This window comes from Pestalotiopsis fici (genome assembly GCF_000516985.1).
Source record: "Pestalotiopsis fici W106-1 unplaced genomic scaffold PFICI_Scf_5, whole genome shotgun sequence".
Taxonomy (NCBI): Eukaryota; Fungi; Ascomycota; class Sordariomycetes; order Amphisphaeriales; family Sporocadaceae; genus Pestalotiopsis; species Pestalotiopsis fici.
In genome coordinates, this window is record NW_006917095.1 from 2914746 (window position 1) to 2933209 (window position 18464).

The following is an 18464-nucleotide window of genomic DNA, read 5'->3' on the forward strand; positions in this document are numbered from 1 at the left end:
CGGGGGGAGGCTTAGCGACTATTCGGGAATGCGTAAAATATCTTATTGGGTGCTCAAATCGGACAACCCCACTTGTATTATAATAACGGCAGTGGATGATGGGGACCTGGTAGGCTAGGAGAAATGGGGCTATCCATGTGCAAAGGCTAGCAAAATGGCTACTGCCTGATGGAAAAAAAATAAGCTCATCTTCGGCCATGGATGAAATTGTGTTCTAAGAGTTACTGAACGGGCACTTTCAAGAGACATGCCTCGTAGGTCATCATCTCGAATCTTGTAGCATTCCGAGAACGGACAGCCTGGGTCTTTGCCCGTGCATCATCACCTTGAGCACTGCCTTTGCGATAACCCAACACTTGTCTGTCCCATAACTACCAAGACCAGCGACAATTCATTCGCTCTTCGTATAGGATCAATTGGTTACAACCAGATGGACGTTTTGTGCACAAACTGGAACTCAGCCACAATGTACCATTAGGTGACCAATGCAGTGCCATATCCTCGCTATTCGTCAGCTCGGAATCGGTCGACCTGGTCCCGCAGCTTTCAATATACGTTGTGCGGAGGAGAGTCTTATAAAAGTCCAGACTGAACTCAATGGCATATATGTTTCGTCGGAAGTAAAGTCATGTGCGAAACATAACTATTCCCGTTCCAGCTTTCAAAAGCGACGAATTTTTGGCATTCTGCAGGACATGATGTCGGCCTCTGTAGGCGAGGTCTTGATGCTCCGGGGTGGCTCGGAGCCTACTGGTCGATTATCGGATACGATGCTGCAGAGTAGCAGTAACCCTCTGCCAGGCATCCTCTGTTGCAGTAGCGCTCGGCTGGCTGGAAGCTGGCATTGGAAGATTGTGCTTGCGAGTATTGGCGTCTGAACTGCCCCAGGCCTCTTCAAATGGCTGTATGGACGTCTCTTGTGGCGATGAGGTCAGTGACATTTTCTTCCCGGTCTCATAGACTGTAGGGTCATGCTGCGGGACGACACCATCTTGTAGGTTTTGAGAACTTATATCCATTACTGCTCGAACTAGTGGGGGACGCCTTGGCTTTTAATACGGGTCGGTCCTACGATACTCGAGATCTAAATGCTTTCAAGGGTCAATCGAACAGGGCCCAGCCGAATTTCTTGGCGAGATCCGAGATAGCAGCGCAAGCGACTTTACAGGAACACACACACAATAGCTCTCGGAAGCCAGATCGCTATCGCCGCAGGGGTGTGGAGTGGAGACTATGAGGCCGCCGCCTGGGCGATAACCAAGACTTTACAAAAGTGACTATGTACGAATATGGCAAAAAAGTGCGGCTAATGTCCAGTCATTCGTCAATTCATCCACGATTCCATTCTACTCCCCCGGCATCAATCGTTAGTCAGCTGGTCTATCGTGGGGTAATGTATAGTCTAGACACAACTTGGCTACCAGGAACAAGCATTGCTGCTAATATCAGCTGGAACCTTTCCTGCCTTATCTCGTAATGCAGCTAAGAGGAGCACAAGAATTGCATACCGCCTTGTGGCATGGCTCGGGTATTCCTAACGGATTTGTTTGTGTTGCACTCACGCGCTTCCAATCCGGCACGACAAGTCCAATCTACGGGCGTGGGGCAAATGCTTATTCCCTTATCTTTAGATGAGCCAGTGTTCAAAGGCTCTGCGACGAGCCGTTGCTCAAAACTTCTTGCATAGCTTGGCACTTTTGTTGTTCGTTCCTGGTCACGTTGTCACCTCTGAGTAGATTGTGACTTGACGCACCCAGGAATTACTCCGACTGAAGAAAACAAGCACGACCGAAAATGGCGAACAACGACGTGTCGGTGGTGTCTGCCGCCATCAACCACCATCCCCATGAGACCAAGCCCGCGCTCCTGGACGAGGTCATTGCAAAGCACGATGAAGCAAGCGTCGATGCGGACGACTTTACCCTCATGCTCATGGGGAAGAAACCCGAGATGAAGAGAGTATACAACTTTTGGACACGTTAGTTGCACCGACTACGCTGTGGAATTTGGGAAGAACGCAATTGGCTGAGTTTAGCTTGCTAACATTCTACTAGTGTGTGCGTACCAGATCATGATGTGTGCCACCTGGTCCTGCACTGTTGTGCTCTACGGTACTATATTTGACATTGGAGGTCCAGTCGGTCTCTTGTATGGAACGTGAGTCTTATTACCAATCCGTATCAAATTACGAATCAAGCTGACCGATGTCTTTCTTCGATCAAAAAAGCGTAGTGGTTGCCATCGGACAGACGCTTCTCATGGCGTCCCTAGCCGAGTATTGCGGCATATGGCCCACGGCAGGCGGCCAGCAATACTATGTGCAGGTTCTCGCGAGCCCTCGTTGGCGTCCATTGCTTTCCTATCTGGTCGGATGGGGCCTTATAGTGGCGGAGATGTCAGTCAGCGCCTCGTGCGCCCTGAATAATGCTGATATCATATCTTCTTTTGTTTCTATACTGTACCCTGATCTCGAGTGGAAGGTGAAACTGGCCCTGGACTGGAGATTCTTTCTGCAAATCAAGACTTGATCTGCTAATACTGTCTCACCTAGGCTTGGATGACGTTCGTGGTTTACCTTCCCATGATCATCGTTCCGTTGCTCATGAACATAAATGCCTCGATGCTACCCGCTTACAGTTCATTCGGCGCAGTCCTCACCGTCGTGGGTTTTGTGGCATATGCCATTACTTTTCTTGCCATGGCTCCCAAGTCTGATGCATCATTTGTGTTTACTACTTTCCTCAATAACACAGGATACAAAAGCTCAGGGTGGGTGTTCATCATGGCTTGTTACAACTCCATGTATGGGTTATATGGAACCGATTCGATGATGCACGTGGTAGAAGAGATGAGGGACGCCGCCAAGGATGCACCGGTATGTTCACTCACTGCCTCGATTCTGTCCGTGGATAGGCATCATAGGAATACTTGCTAATTATAATGGCCATAATTGAAGCGCGCCATGGTTTGGTCCATGGTATTTGCCAGCGTTACAGCGATCGCGTCAGATCTCATCTTGCTCTTCTGCTGCGGCGACTATGAAGCCTACGCGGAAGCACTGTAAGTTTCAACACCTAGTCAACCCTACCTAAACTTTTGACGCAGATAACTAAATTGATCTCGATTTCTAGGTCACCATATGTGGCTTGGTTCATCGATGTGACAGGTAGCATATATGGTGGTGGGTTGTGGGTAGTGATTCTTTTCTGTCTCAACAACGTAAGATCCCTGTACCCAAGCGATACTTTATAGCATCGTGCTGACCCATCGATCTTCAATAGTTGCTCATATGTGTCGGAATTATGTCATCCTGCTCAAGACTAGGCTGGAGAATGGCCCAAGACCGAGCTTTTCCATACTCTGAATGGCTGGCCCAACTGCATCCTCGGTTTGGCATTCCCCTCAATATGATGCTACTCGTCTTTGCCGCAGAAATTGTTGTCGGTATGATGTTCCTATTCACCGAACATTCAATCATCCTCTTTTTACTCGGGTATCTTTTCCCTTTGAGGGCAACTCGGCTAATTCCTGCAACAGGTCTTATATCCCTCGGGAGCGACCTAGCATTCTACGCCATTGTTAGCGGAAGTGGTGTCTTCTTCCAACTGGCCTATGCAACACCAATTATAGCTGTACGTGAAAACCCGAAGCCTTCTTCTCTGTGCTGCCTTGTGCTTACGTGGGATTGCAGGTGCTCATACGAGGTCGAGAAATTTTACCCCCGCGGCCGCACTTTGACCTGGGCCGATGGGGCCTTATCATCAACTATATATCAGTCTTCTGGGCTGTTCTAATGGTGTTCATGTATTTGTAAGTGTGAAACTGCTGTTGGAAAATCTGAATGCCATGGGAAGTCACTGATACGTACTATTTCAGGTTTCCATTGTACATTCCGGTCGACGAGGACAACCTGGGCAACATGAATTGGGCCATCATCATTGTTGGAGCGGAAGTCATCTTTTCTGTGGGCTACTGGTTCTACGCAGCCCGATACAAATACATGAAAGACACCATTAGTCCGGTTGACGGTTCGGTTGCAGTCATAGACGGCGAAACACCTTCTATAGAGCCAACGGAGATCATCGTATCCCCCAAGAGCGATTAGCGCTATGAAGAAGATGAAGTCAATACCCCAACATTTCCATATGAGTGGTAATAGACTCACTTGGGTAGAAAGTCTGACACTGCTAGGCCCTAAGAAAATCAAGATCTGCGCCTTCCTCGGCTTGATTGACCGTTCTCATGTATAGTCCTCTGTAACCTCGTGTGGCTTCTCGACTCATCCATGGCGCATCCGCGGTTTTGAGTTCCTCCATTCTCTTGGCCTGTCGTTTATCAATTTCTTCAGAGGAAAGATTCACGTTGATGGATCTGCTGTCAAGATCACAAGTAACAATATCACCAGTTTCGATGATGCCCAAAACAGACTTTGGATCAGCGGCTTCAGGCGACACGTGGAGGATAATGGTGCCTCCAGCCGTTCCGCTCATGCGTCCATCTGATATCCGCAGCATATCCATCACGCCCTGGGAGCTCAATTTTCGAGGGATGGGGATGACACCCGCCTCAGGCATTCCGGGGTTTCCGATAGGGCCGATATTCTTTAGGACGAGCACATCGTCTGCAGTAACGTCCAAATGGGGATCATCTATGCGTGCGGCCAGATCTGCCGAGTTGGCAAAAACGACGGCACGCCCAGAATGCTTTAGTAGTCGTCTTACTTTGGAAGCGCTTGCCTTGATGACACAACCACCTGGTGCCAGATTTCCCCTAAGCACGGCCAGAGACGATGCTGGGTAAAGCGGCTCGTCAAAAGGTCGTACAATGCTTAAGTCTGTAGGAATTGACAAGATTGTTGCTGATGCTAGTTCTTGTCCGAGTGTCCGCCCAGTGATGGTCATGGCGTCAAGGTATAGCAAAGATTTCAGCTCGCGCAAAAGTACAGACATGCCACCTGAATGGAAACACCAGCATCTTATCGGCCTTTGAAAGTGGTACAACTGAGGATACGCACCCGAGTTGTGAAAATCCGTCATGTAGTTCTCTCCACTCGTTTTCAAGTCTACCAAAAGAGGCGTCTTGCGTCCAATCTCGTCAATGCTGGACAAGGTGATGAAGTGACGAGCTCACCGACAGTAGGCGGGACGTCGGCAATGTGCTTTGTGGTGACTAGGACAAAGTCAACTGGCTTCAGCTTCACGGCAGCAACATTAGGGATTGTATTTCGAACCTTGAGCGCGAACAATTGTTAGAAGTGGACCCCAAGTTATGATTCAGGTTGGAAGGGAGGGTTAAGGTTGGACTTGTTGTGAGTTGATCTAAACCCCTTGATGCCCTGTCCATGCTCTAGAGAGTCGATGCTGGTGACGTTCTTCATGATAGCTTCATGGCTGGATCGCAACGCCGCGGTCGCCTCGGCCTTGGCCCCGATTTCTAGAGCATAGATAGTCATGGTACCGACACCTCCAGTTCCAATAATGAGGACCCGGGCCTTTGATTCTGCCACCATTTTGACGAATTTGTCAAGTAATTATGTCAAATAATCTTGCAATGTCACGAATTGGGTGCTGTCTGAGCAAGGGAGTTTGCAAAAACGAATGAATAACTACCACCCATTTCTTTTGCTCATGAAGCTCAAGTGCTATATATTTAGTATACATACAGGCTGGGAGTACAAATTTCCACCGCTCAATCATTACATGGGCCTCGGTATCGGAGCTGACTACTAGGTATTTCTCTTTGGCAGGGTGGGAACCCACTACTATACAACATAGAGGTGTCGCCGTCCCCTTCCTATGCTTTCTCGTGGATCCACAACCCCCGGCTCCTTATATGCCTGGCTAACTCGACATCTTCTCTGGTGTATACTAGCTAGGCGTTGATCAAACAATCTTGTGCGTTTCTGATATTTTCGTTCGTGAAGCCGCCGTGGCCGAGAACTTACTTCCCTTACCCCAGAGTTCCAACTTGCAAACCTTGGCATAAGAGCTGAGGGTCATTGTAATAAAAAGAATTCTGCCACAGAACATGCAGATGCATAAGAAATGTTATCCATTATTTGACAATCATGACAGATCATGACTTGTGCCTGATAGCTTTGAGAATTTGCCCACAGTATCTCGTAATATATGCTTTGGTTCCAGTTTGGTGAATTTACTGCCTAATTTGGTGCTTACATTGCCTCGTTGATGAATCGTATCTTTCCGCGACAGAAGCCACTGACTGCAGAACTCAACCAAACATGCTCACCCTCGAGCACGTCTCTGATGAGAACCACGCTTTCCTGCACATCGATATTTTCCAAGGCCCACCGTCGTGATACACCAATCTTGGCACCGCTACTGCTAGCCGGTGTGACATAAGACCCGTTACGCCAGAAATAAACTGTGGTGAAGCCACCCCCCAAGACCTCATCTCGCTGGTTTACAAGTAGAACCTCACCCTCCAAGAATGGCGTCGTTGGCGTTAAGCCCACTCTTGCGCGCGCATCTGAATAATCGTCACGAAATGTCGTCTTGTGCTTTGTAAATAGTGTTGGTTCAATGCGACCCGGATCGACGAATAAATCAACAACAGGGACACCAATGTTGGTGGCGTTTGGATCAGGCAGCGTTGTCGGATAATATTGAATAAACGGGATACGAGGGCGCGGTCCGGTCATTATGTGCACCTCCCCATTTTTCCCGTAAGCTAGACGGACGATGAAATTTTTGTCCGCACGGCGTCCATCTTGAGGATGTTCCTCCAAGTAACGTTTTTCAATATCGGATGCCAATGCTTCAAGAAGCCCGGGGCAGTCGAGACTCGACAGAGCTTGAGCGAACGAAAAGTCGACTGCTGCAGCACGGAGGCGGTGGAGGCCGTAATCAAGAAGGTAGCAGTTGTTCAGGGGAGTTTGGTTTCCTTCGGTTATACTGGAGCTCTCTCGCAGGCCTGTTGAATATAAGAATGTAGTAATGATTTCGAATTTTGGAGAATTAATGATCTTGAGAGTCACATCATCAAGCTGGGAACCCATAGCTGCGGTATCGAAGGCGGAGGAAACACGACTTTCCAGTTGTTCTTATTCCTATTTCCCGAGAACAAATGTAATTACCGTCATCTGAGAGACTATAGATCATGTTCGGCATCGGCTGCTTATATACCCCGGCTATTCGCAATCCAGTCGCAGTACACCGCCGGAAAGCGGAGGGGGCTGGGGGTTTGCATCCTTCAAATGTATTGGAGTTGTATTAAGGATTTTTGGCAAGAGTCATATCATGGATAATATGAGGCTTGCCTAGGTGAGATAGCGAGGCTAATAAGCTAATCGGAAGGATTCGATATGAATCAAGGAGCTAATGAAAAAAAAGTTTGACTTGATTTATGGAGCTACACGAGACGAGCTCTGAGGATCCATTCAATACATCAAACAGGTAATCTGCGGTAGAATAATCGCATAATATTGGACTGGCCGGTAAACTTGACGATTTTGTTATGTCCTGTGATGTTGCTGGATCAAGGGAAGAAGATCAAGACGGCTGGAAAGAATGACAGGTTTTCAACTGGGGGTCTGGAGAAACGTGCTGATAGCCGAGCCTTGCGACTGGTCGAAGAAGAAAGTTTTTATTTTTGATATCTGTTCGTCATTTGCTTGTTGTGCACCTGCTTCCACTGATTGATTGCCCCGGCGACCCATCAGTTCACGATCAAATAAGACTCCGCTCACACCTGTTCCGTATCTTTGGTCGTGCTTCGCCATAAATCATTCGTTTAGGTACGTTGCAAAGGGCTTCAACGGTGCCGATGTTTGAATCTAGCAGGACGGAGCTGCTGGAAAACACCCTTCGATCAAATTTTAGAGATACCTTCCGAATCCTGCGCGCATTTCCTTTGCTGTAACTCTTTAGAACGTCTTGGCTTCCATGCGGCGTATTGGGACACAACCACGGCATGACACCGCTCTCAATGGTGTAGGCAGAAGACCGCAGCTCGTCAATCAGTCAGTCTGAAGACGGGTACAGGACTCTAATCCAGTGGCGTGTACACTAGCAGAAGCCTGGAAACAATTCTTTTCATTCGAATTAGCGAGGTATCCGACAGGGTCATTTACAGGAAGTGGAAATCTTGGCCCACGCTGCTGCGACTATGGTGTTTGTTAGTGTGCTCAAGCACACCCCAGTGTATGGGAACCATGATCCACCATCTAACACATAGGAAAAGGATTGCAATGCGGCAAAGGCCCGTAAAAAACTGGAAAAAGTTATTTTCCGCATGCGCCGCTTCTGAGACGCTTCTGCCGGGCTGCTGGCGAGTGCGCTAGCACATTTCTGGCACTGCGTTTGGTTTAAGGTCTGCCATCTACTGACCCCGAAACTTCCAGTCGTGGACATCGCCATGCCGAAAACCATTATATATGGGCAACACCCACCAACAAGACTATTTCATGGCCAGTTCGTTTTCCAAATCCGCAGCCTTGGCAGCGCGTACAGCATTTCGCACAAGCTTGCCAGGGTGCAGAACGATCATGACCACCACAGCGGCAAACATGAAGACGGCGTCAAAAATGTAAAGATAGGCTTCCGTGGTGTAAATGGCTCCGTCGTCACCCTGATTCTGTTCAATGATGCGGATAAAATTGCGAATCAGGAATAGACCGCTGACGCAATACAAGCCGCCATAGTAACGCCTCCAATGGACGTCTGGTGCCGCTCTCGAGAGCTCGTATTGTCGATTGTTGAGGCGCTTGTGCGAGACGAGGAGGGCTACTATAAACAGTGCAAAGGCGGCCACCTGGACAATCAAGCCCGCCAGGAGCAGCGTGGGCCCCGTATCACTGTCCGACATGATGGTTCCCGCAAACTGCGTGGCAAAGCAAAACATGTCGATGAGCACGAACAGCTTGGCCTGCCAGCGTGGGCTGAAGATGGAACAGTCCTCGGCGTGGAGCGCGTGGAGGATTCGACCCGGAGACATGTAGATCATGGCAGCCAACATGGGCGGCGCGACAAAGATCAACAAATATTGAATGATGTACGGCAAGGTTTGGCGTACGTTGTCGTGGGATTGAGATCGAAAATAATAGCCACCTGCCTCCACTGTGATCAACTCTTGTTAGCTTTTCCGTATAAACGAAAAGGTACAGTAAAGTCTTGGAAGCACTTACTTGCACAGCCAATTACCATTGGAAAAGGGAAAAAGACTCGATATGGAATCATAAGTACAAAATGCACTACGGCGGCGAAACCAAAAAGACCCAAGAAAGCGTATGCAGGAGGCTGCGATGGATTATATGGGTAGAGGTCAAAGGGAGCGTATCCCGCCGTCGTATTCGTAGAGTTTGACATGGTTAAAGGATAGAATAAGAATATGGATGAGGGAATGAGGGAATGAGTGAATGAGTGAATGAGTGAATAGAATAGAACGAGAAATGCAACAAGAAATATATCAAGAAGAAGGAAAATTGAAAATATTTATGGCATCGTAAGGGGATTATAGCATAACATGAAAACGATGATCGCAGGCTGCTAGGCAATACTTTAATCGTTTCGGCGGGACTGGAGTCGTATTCAAATGCGAAAAATCCATTATTGGTTGGCATAGCCTAGCGCCGTCCCTTGCCGAAACGGCTCCATTCTATTTTATGTACAGACTACAAAAAAAGGACCCTGATCGCCTTGGCATTTGATCAGTTGTAGTAGAAATGACGAAGACGCGCAACAGTGCCTGACTTTTTCGAGAGCCTCCCGTCTTGATACGCAGGTATTCATCCTCGTACTAGGATAGTGGGACGAGATAGGAGCGGGAAGGATCCAAAATAGAATCGCCCAGCCTGTCCAAGAGATTTGTCTGCTCATGCAACCACTCAGTTGCACGCTCCACGTTAGGTACCTCTGTCAATCTATATCGTACAGGCAGAGCATATTATCCTAGTGCTCAGAATTGGTCACGCACAAAGAGAGCCCTTTTGACGGACAAACATCCAACACGAACAGACGACCATTGAGTCGAAGACAAGGGCCACGAAGAACTTGTGAAACGCTTTCACTTCATAACGCCAATCCATTCGTGCTCATGATCTTGGAGCACCGGCCGTCTATGAGATAGTATGTCCCAAGACTGAACTTTACTCGTACTGCTGCACCTGTTTATGAAGCCTCTCATGCGATGCGTACAGGTAAAGTGAGTCTGCTCTGGCACGATACGACAAGGACAACCGAGATATTTAATGCAAGGCAAGATTTGAATGATCGAATCAATGACTATGAATGTGCCTTTGTCGAAAGCCAGAGAATGGTGAATTTTACAATCGTACGCTACTTCATCTTGCCGGATTTCAATGTTGTGGCAGGTAGTGAGCGGCATTGGAGACATTTGATCTTGTGGACTAACGGCCTTGGCGCCAAGTCTGGTGGGGGTGGGCCACTTGGGTGGGGCTTTGTCGACTCCATTGGAGATGCTGTTTAACTTTTTTTTTTTTTCCTGATGCTGAGGACTGGCGGGACCATCGAGCGCTTGACACCTTCACATCGCCTTGCGCAATCACCTTGACAATGCCTCACAAACACACCCGCAAAGATAGGGACGCCTCTACGTAGGTTATCTTGTTTTCTCCACACGTATTCTCAAGTGCACACAGAAGGATGGCTCGCTGACCTCTATTCGGACACAGGTTCGATTTGCCGCCTACGCAGATCGCCCGTCCTTTACCTGTCAAGGACTCGTTCTTTTCAAAACCAGACGAAGATGCCAAAGCGAAGAATAACAAGCGAAAGAGAGAGGGTGGTCAAAATGACATGCCGCGGGCTTTCAGGAGACTGATGGCTTATTCTGACGGCAAAAAGCCAAGGTCGGGACTTGACAATGGCGATGCGCCACAGACCAAGACCAAGAAAAAGAACAACAAGAAAGCTGCCGAGCAAGCGCCCGCTGAGACGCAAACCAAGGACAACAAGCCAGAGGTGCCAACCATTCGACCGGGCGAGCGCATGTCGGAATTTGCTGCACGTGTGGATGCTGCTCTGCCGGTCGGAGGATTGATCAGCAAGAGCGCGAAGAATGGAAAAGATCCCCTTGGTCTCAAGGTTCGGCGCACCAGAAAGGAGAAGCAAATGCACAAGCTATACGATGAGTGGAGAGAAGAGGAGCGAAAGATTCAAGAAGAAAAGGCTGAAGAAGCAGAGCTAAAGGCCGAGAAGGAGATGGAGGACGAGGAGGCGGGCATCTCGTGGAAAGCCAACACCCAGGTTCCTGCAACAGGCAAGAAGAAGAAGAAGGGCAAACGTGCCAAGTACCTGGACGAGGTTGCCGGCGCCGAGGAGGACCCATGGGAAGAGCTCAAGCGGAAAAGAGGCGAGTCGAGGCCTGGACTGCACGATATCGCAAAGGCGCCTCCGGAGCTGCACCTCAAGAAGCCCAAGAAGCTGACTGTCCGTGGCGCCACCGTGGCAGTCGACGGTGTTCCCAAAGCTGCAGGCAGTTTGAGGAGACGAGAGGAGCTTCAGGAGGTCAGGGACGATATTGTTGCCTCTTACCGAAAGTTGATGGAAGGAAAGAGGCCAAGTCTTCGTCAACCATAAAATATGGAACACAATACTACTCCATATGCTAACCTAGAACATTTACTATGTTGAAAACCTCGCCTCGGAATCAATTCATCGCTAGTTTCTGATGCGGCGAGGCGGCAACCTGTGCAATGAGCAGTGAATATCTAAAGAAATGGCCAACTTTTGAAGATTGGATTTTACACTTCAAATACCCATAGATAAAGTGTTAATATTTGATTTGCTAAAATGCATCAATTACATACCATGAAGTTTAGTGTTTGGCCCCAACGGTTGTTAAAGCATGTGAGAGATCACCTTGATGTACCTGCTGGAAGCTTTGGCTAAAAGGTGCCCCGCCCCACCTGGGCCTCGCCTGGGGGGAAAAAGAGCTGTCTCAAAAAATTTCGGGAGCCAACAGGTTCGATTCTCCTTTGGCCTCAAACGCGACTTTTCATCCTCTTGTCAATCCACGCCATCGCAATATTTAATTTGCATCACTTCTTACTACGGTTTCTTCGAGTACAATAATAGCCTTGTCCATTTCAGCTATTGTCAGGACGCCTGTGACTTCACCAGGGATTTTGCCACTTCACTGGGCTGTTGAGAAACTCTACGGAGCACCAGCGCGTGCGAACGAGCTACCTGGGATTTCTGGCCCATCAGAAGCAATTCGACCTGCTGGTTCAGGCGCCTTGCCCATCCTTCAATGCAATCCGCATATTAGGGACAATTTTCACAAACTTGAACCAATTTCGATTCAACAGCTATCCCCAATCAATCTGGTGCAAAATTACAACTATTTTGTGCTAGCTAGCAAACGGCTAAACTATCCAGCTCTCCTGTAAGACGCACTTATGTCTATCAGGAGTCGTGGAAAATGGAGCAAGGACTCGATGAGCTGATCGAGTCACTCCTCACAAAGATTGCATTCTCGGGATTGGAAGGTGAGGCAGCCTTGCATTTGCAGCTCCCACCACAAATAATAACTAACCAAATTCTAGGACTATCTGCCCTTGCATTTGTAAAGGCAGTTTCTTCCTTCTATCGCCAAGGCAGTGATGCGAATGGTGGACAAGCAGCTTCCAACGACAAACAAGTCACGGCAGAGGAAGTTGCGCACGCGTCAATCGTTTGGCGATGGGTCACAAAAAGAAAAGATGTCATTGTGACACCCAAGAGTGCTGCAACCCGGCCACTCGCAGATCTAGTTACCCAGCTCAAGTTGTCTGACCCATCCACCAAGGCAGCAACAGAGCAGAGTAATAATGATGAAGATTCGTCAGACGAGACTGTTCAGGACCATGTCCGTCTACTTCTGTCAGAGGAACGACAATGGAGGGCTATTGCAGGCCATGGACCCGACTACAAACGGATCCCCGTCTTTGAATGGAAGGCCCTCGTCGCCATTGCTTCCGTAGGGACAGCGGGCATTCTTCAGGGAGACCTTACGAGATTGACGGGTCAAGACAAGCGCTCCTTGCCTACACGCACTGACGCTCTGGCACGAAAAGGATATATCATCAAGAAACAGACCATGCTTCGAGGATGTAAAACGAGCAAGCTGTGGCTAGCTCAGTTCTCCGATAGCGTTCAAGATGACGACGATGCGCCTCGCGGATTGCCAGAAGATGTTCTCAACACTCCAGCAAGTGAGATCACGGACAATTGGGACCCTGTTCCTTTCAGCCACTTGTACAGCCAAGAGCCGCTCAATTACTTGTCCATCTCCCAAGCTTTTCTAATGATCCTCAAAGCTTTCACGGCTATGCGGTACTGCGATCTCCGCTCGAAGATGAACGTAGAAGGACATGTTACCATAATGCGTGGACTCGCCAAATCCTCGCGCTGGTGGGCTCGGGTGGGAGTGGTGCGATTTGAGCCAATGCATTCCAAGCAGAAAAACAAGCTGTTCAAAGATTGTTTAAAGTACGTCCGGGATCCAACACCCAAAGAGTGGGTCGACTATATGAGTACTCCAAAGGCCAACCTCAGAATCCCTTCTACCCGGCGGAAGAACAAGAAGTCTGCTGCATCCAATGTCGACTCCGCGATGGAAATGTCACCTCAAACGCAGAAGACTGGTAAAAGCTCTGCAGCCAAAAAGGCGCAAAGACGAGCTCCTCCGAGCTCTGCATTGATCAAACTGTCAGCTTGGGATCCTTACAAACCTCTGACTAGCACCTTCTTTGAGATAATCAAACGTGGCAGTGAAAAGGGCTCCTCAAATACCGAGCTTGGCATGTTCAATCTTGGCTGGCCGTATCGCAAGTTTATCTCTACCTTGACCACCTTGATCAGCTTACCGCGTTCCTTGCCACCGCACCTACAACCATTTGCTGTCCACTCGGACTTTACGCGAGTAGGAAGGACAATGACGTACAAGTTCTATGCGCATCAGGGCCCTCCGAAAAGTCTTGATGGCTTACCAGAACCTACGGGACAAGTAGATTCCAAAGAAGGAGATATTCCTACACACGGTAATGAGTCTCGATCAGAGGACAATCCTTTCCCTGCTCCCCTTTCAAGCCAGTTTTTGAAATCGGGTGGTCGAGCAAGAGGATACAGGCCGGTCTTGGGAACCAGGGCTATCCAGAGAGTCGGCCACAAACGGGACGAAGTTGACGAAGATGATATTGTGCCTGCTGCAAGAAAGAGAGCGAGACGCACATCACCTGCACATAGAGAATCAAGCCCGAGAGAGCAAACTCCTCCGCCATCTCTACCGCCAGGCGTCTACTACGGGAAGAAGAACTCTCTAGACCCTTTCAAGAGCAAAGGTCGGCCACGAAACTCGATCGTCATGAAATTTGTATCACCAGCTCTTCGCGATCCCCAGTTCTTCAATCAACCTAGACCAAGCGTTGAAACCAGGGCTATTGAGACTCCCCTTCCAGAAGCCACGAGCCCATTCGAACTCGAAGAGGATCCAGAGACTGCAGAGACACCCAATGTTGACGCGACGCCGGTTGCCCTCGAGACACCGGTTCAAAGACGACAGAAGGCGGCACGTGGCCGAGGGAGCAGCAACAAGCGATTTCAATGTGACAAATGCGGTGTTGGCTACAAAAACATCAATGGTCTTGAATACCATCAAAAGAAGTCGCAGACCGTCTGCAATCCTGATTGGCAACCTGCTCCTCCCCCGGCTCCTATGGCGAAGGCGCCACCCAGTCGAGACGAGCAACGCACTGGCGAAGCCCTGCAGAATGATGCAAATGAATCACCGGAGAGAACATCTGCGACCCCTAAGCGGCCACTTCCATCGCGCCGGCCAAAACTCGCAGAGTCTGCACCACCTCTCCCAGCTCAAACGACCAGAGCTGCAACTCGTAGTGTTACTGTGCAACCAGTAGCGGTACATGGCGTACTTGACGTGTCAGCGACTGGCAAGACACGAAATACGGAGACGCCACAGCGAATAGAAGTCAGAACGGCCCCGGTAGAGCACCATACCCCTCTTGCCGCGGTCTCTCCTGCTAGGACAACACCTGCGGGGAATACCAACAGTGCTCGTGAAACCCGCGCTCCTTCGAGTTCGGCGGGAGGCCAGAAACTCTATGGCAAGCACAAGGCAGAGCAGGATCGAAAAAAATTCACAATCGAGCTTGTACTTGAGCTCCTTGAGCGAAATGACCAGGTCCTCCCTGGCGATGTCTCACTGTACTGTCTGGTTGCTTCCACTTGGAGCCGAGAAGTCAAACGTGCTTCTTTGCCTGTTCTGGAATGGAAACAATTCCAGAAACTTATCAAAAGCATGGAAAGAGAGCACAAGATTACAGCTCATCACTTTGGCAAGATCTTTCATGGTTCTTTTCAACCTATCTCTGTCATCTGTCGTGGTTATTACCATACAAATTCACAGCCCATGCCAGACAGTATCTCGAAAAAGATTGCCGAGGTCAAGAACAAGTGTGAGGAGCTTTATCCAAATCCCTACGTTCCGAGTCGTTTGTCAATCTCTAAGCAGGAGCTAGAGATGTGTACGGAGCTCGCTAGGAAACACCGTGGCTTTCCGGCCCAGGGTAGCAACGTTGACACGCCATCGGAAACCGCTGCAAAGAACATTGCAAGACTAGACCATGAAAAACCATCAGCTCGGTCAGGCACTACAGGCCCCCCAACCAACCAGAAGACAGGAGATGATAGCGACGATTCAGTGCAACCCCGAAGCGCAACAAGCCGCCGAAAACGAAGACGAACGGAAGCTGTCGGCCATGCCAGCGAGGCTGATGATGATTTCCAAGTCCACAAGCGCGGTAGGCTATCAAAGCTTCGCACAGGTTGGCGGGCTGCTGCCAAACTCGACACCCGATGGGCCATGGAAGTCGCTCCTCCAGGGCTCGCACAAGCTCTCGAAGCATCGTCCTCGATTCACTTTATTGCGCCTACAACGCCAGAAACATTCGAGAGGGCTACTGCCTCAACAGATAATCTGCTTGAAGCTGACGAGGAGGATGGAGAAACAGAAGACGACATCGTTGATGGTGAATCTCCAATCAATGTGGACAAGGTCGATGAGAAGCGTGGCACGACTACATTCACCTCTATACACTCGATCAGGCAACTCCAAGATGGTACCTGGCCCAACAATCTATCCCAAGCACATTTCATGGACAAATCTGGTGGAAGTTTTGCGGTTGTGGGGACATTTCCAGAGATTCGTTGGTTTCTACGGCAAAATCTCCCCCAGAACAGAAAAGAAATGGTGGAAAGAGCTCAGCTTAGGAGTGATGCTGCGGAACGAGAATTCTCCCGTTATGGATCATTCGGACCTAATGTCTCAGCGATTGAGGCTTGGGAGCGCTCTCCCGAAGGGGCTTATCTCCAGAATATGGGGAACATTGCACCAGAACACATCTTCATCAATCTGACTCTGGAGCCGGATCTCATACCTTCAGAACCCGTTATTGCGGAATGGCAGCCCGAGTTTCAATTGTCTGCCAAGAATATCCCTGACGAGATTACTCTGGCCGTCTCTGAAGACGATGATCCTAATCCTCCGGAGCAAACCTATGTTGTGGAAGCACCTAGGAGGCGTGGAAAGCGCGTAAAGGACGATAATAGTGCTAGACCCCGCCGCTTTATTAAGCGATCCCAAGGCAATTGGAAGCACCGTGTCCTTTTTCCGATTACGAAACGAGAGACTGGACGATGGAACAAGGAACGAGCAGTAGGAGCCACCATTGGGAGAGAGAAAGAAACGGAGCTGGTTGTCGCTATTGTGATGATTCGAAAACTCCTTGGTGGTGTCGACAGAATCACTGACTGGGGTCTCTTCCTGAAGCTCTATCCAGAGTGGTCGGTTGCAGGCATCAGAAAGTTCTGGATTCGGGTAACCAAAGAAAGAGCCAGCTATATTGAAGCACTCAGCAGAAAATTCGAAGCAGCGTTTCTCGAAGCATATGAAAAGGGAGAGATTGCCCCTCTGGACTACGAAGACCTTGCAAACTACGATTGGAGGGCCCTGATCAGATGGGGAGTCAAGTTAAAGACTCACACAGGGGTAGAATTGCCTACCACGCGCGCACAATTCGACACGGAATACACCATGACCGATCCGAAAAAGGACGAAGAGGACTGGCGGGAATTATGGTTTCATTTCCAGACTTCGACGTGGGACCGTCTAGATGCTGCAGCCAGCTTACCTCTGACCTTGCCGGCTACAAAATCCTCCATTACTGCTCGAGACATGACAGAAGCGGATTTGCAATTGGCACGGTCTTGGGTCCGGGCTCTGTGCAATAACAAGGAGCAATCTACGGTGGGAATGGAAATTCGAGAAGAGTTGCTGCGGCGTGGAAACCGTGACAAGGAGTCCTTGGATGAGCTTCTTGAGCGAGCAGTGTCGCAGTTGCTGGAAACCAAGGTAATTTCCAAGCTATTCGGCAAGGGACTCGGTCAGGTGTTCAAATTGAATAACCATCTTGAACTCCGGCTCAAGAAGCACGCTCACGCAGACAAGTATTCCCAGGCCATTGCTTTCAAGGCAGAACTGGATGAGGCATTCCGCAGCGGCAGAGATGTCCATATTCCCATCAACTCCAATGATGGCACCATCATGGCCATGATCAACCTGCAGGCATATGGTCGGATTCGACTCGAGGACGTCAATTTTCCCCACATACCGTTTGGCTTCGAGCCGGGAAACTACGAGGGCAGAAAGTATCCGAAACGGTACTATATCTTTGAAGTCAAGGTGGTTCCTACAGAGAATTACATTAGCAACGAGGATCTCCCTCTTCTCACAGCGGCAATGAAGGTGCCTATCCCGACAAAGGGGCCCCTTGGAGAGATACCGATCTGGTGTGACTTTTTTGGCAACATAGATCGTGCACGATGGGCACAATACCTTGCCGTTGTTGCCTTTGCCGTTTCAGTCAAAGGTCCACTGGCTGCAGACGGTTCTGTAGACCTACTTCAGCCCGTGGTTGAAGTCTTTGAAGCTCAGCTTATTATGGATTGGCTTGAGGGCATGGGTCTCATAGACAGAGTTGCAGCCGGACATGGTGCCACCGTCAGCGAATGGTGGTGGCTCGTGGTTGGTGATCAGGCAGTGGACAAGGGAAAGAGTCTCGAGATGAGGTGATTACATGGCCTCAAGACAGGTTTCTTGACAGTATAATTCAATCAATAAGAAAAGCTTCACTAAACAAGATAAATGATACCTAGCAATGCGTGTTACTTCTTCCCCCTCCTATCCACGAGAATTAGCTTCTACTTTGGATAGGAGGGCACCTGGTACCATCCTCGAAGCAGCAAGAGAAACCAATATATCATTTTGGACATTTGTGTTATTCACCATGAGTAGAGAGGTACAGGAGTAAGTGCCCGTTTGTATTTGTAACGAGACTAGAGCCAGGTATGCTCTAGAACATGGCAACCACGGAATGGGACAGTATTGCTTTTTGGCTTCAAAATCTAGCGAATACATATCTTGTA

General features: G+C 49.2%; 6 protein-coding genes across 6 annotated transcripts; 3 read left to right on the top strand and 3 right to left on the bottom strand.

Annotated features, from left to right (window-relative positions):
* Positions 1–1794: 1794 nt before the first annotated feature.
* PFICI_08186 (uncharacterized protein) lies at positions 1795–4105 on the top strand (the record flags this gene model as incomplete). Its single annotated transcript, XM_007836767.1, has 10 exons — positions 1795–1978; positions 2055–2157; positions 2228–2480; positions 2552–2875; positions 2957–3060; positions 3132–3219; positions 3282–3444; positions 3538–3632; positions 3692–3810; positions 3877–4105. 10 exons carry the CDS (start codon positions 1795–1797, stop codon positions 4103–4105), a joined length of 1662 nt encoding a protein of 553 aa, XP_007834958.1.
* Positions 4106–4187: 82 nt separating this feature from the next.
* Positions 4188–5509, bottom strand: PFICI_08187 (uncharacterized protein; the record flags this gene model as incomplete). The annotated part of the gene is made up of 3 exons (XM_007836768.1): positions 4188–4954; positions 5015–5100; positions 5325–5509. The coding sequence occupies 3 exons, from the start codon at positions 5507–5509 to the stop codon at positions 4188–4190; spliced, it is 1038 nt and encodes a 345-aa protein (XP_007834959.1).
* A 663-nt stretch (positions 5510–6172) lies between these two features.
* On the bottom strand, positions 6173–7018 carry PFICI_08188 (uncharacterized protein; the record flags this gene model as incomplete). The annotated part of the gene is made up of 1 exon (XM_007836769.1): positions 6173–7018. One exon carries the CDS (start codon positions 7016–7018, stop codon positions 6173–6175), a length of 846 nt encoding a protein of 281 aa, XP_007834960.1.
* A 1400-nt stretch (positions 7019–8418) lies between these two features.
* Positions 8419–9326, bottom strand: PFICI_08189 (uncharacterized protein; the record flags this gene model as incomplete). Its single annotated transcript, XM_007836770.1, has 2 exons — positions 8419–9077; positions 9146–9326. The coding sequence occupies 2 exons, from the start codon at positions 9324–9326 to the stop codon at positions 8419–8421; spliced, it is 840 nt and encodes a 279-aa protein (XP_007834961.1).
* Positions 9327–10532: 1206 nt separating this feature from the next.
* PFICI_08190 (uncharacterized protein) lies at positions 10533–11558 on the top strand (the record flags this gene model as incomplete). Its single annotated transcript, XM_007836771.1, has 2 exons — positions 10533–10573; positions 10652–11558. The coding sequence occupies 2 exons, from the start codon at positions 10533–10535 to the stop codon at positions 11556–11558; spliced, it is 948 nt and encodes a 315-aa protein (XP_007834962.1).
* Positions 11559–12402: 844 nt separating this feature from the next.
* Positions 12403–18111, top strand: PFICI_08191 (uncharacterized protein; the record flags this gene model as incomplete). Its single annotated transcript, XM_007836772.1, has 2 exons — positions 12403–12469; positions 12527–18111. 2 exons carry the CDS (start codon positions 12403–12405, stop codon positions 18109–18111), a joined length of 5652 nt encoding a protein of 1883 aa, XP_007834963.1.
* Positions 18112–18464: the final 353 nt, after the last annotated feature.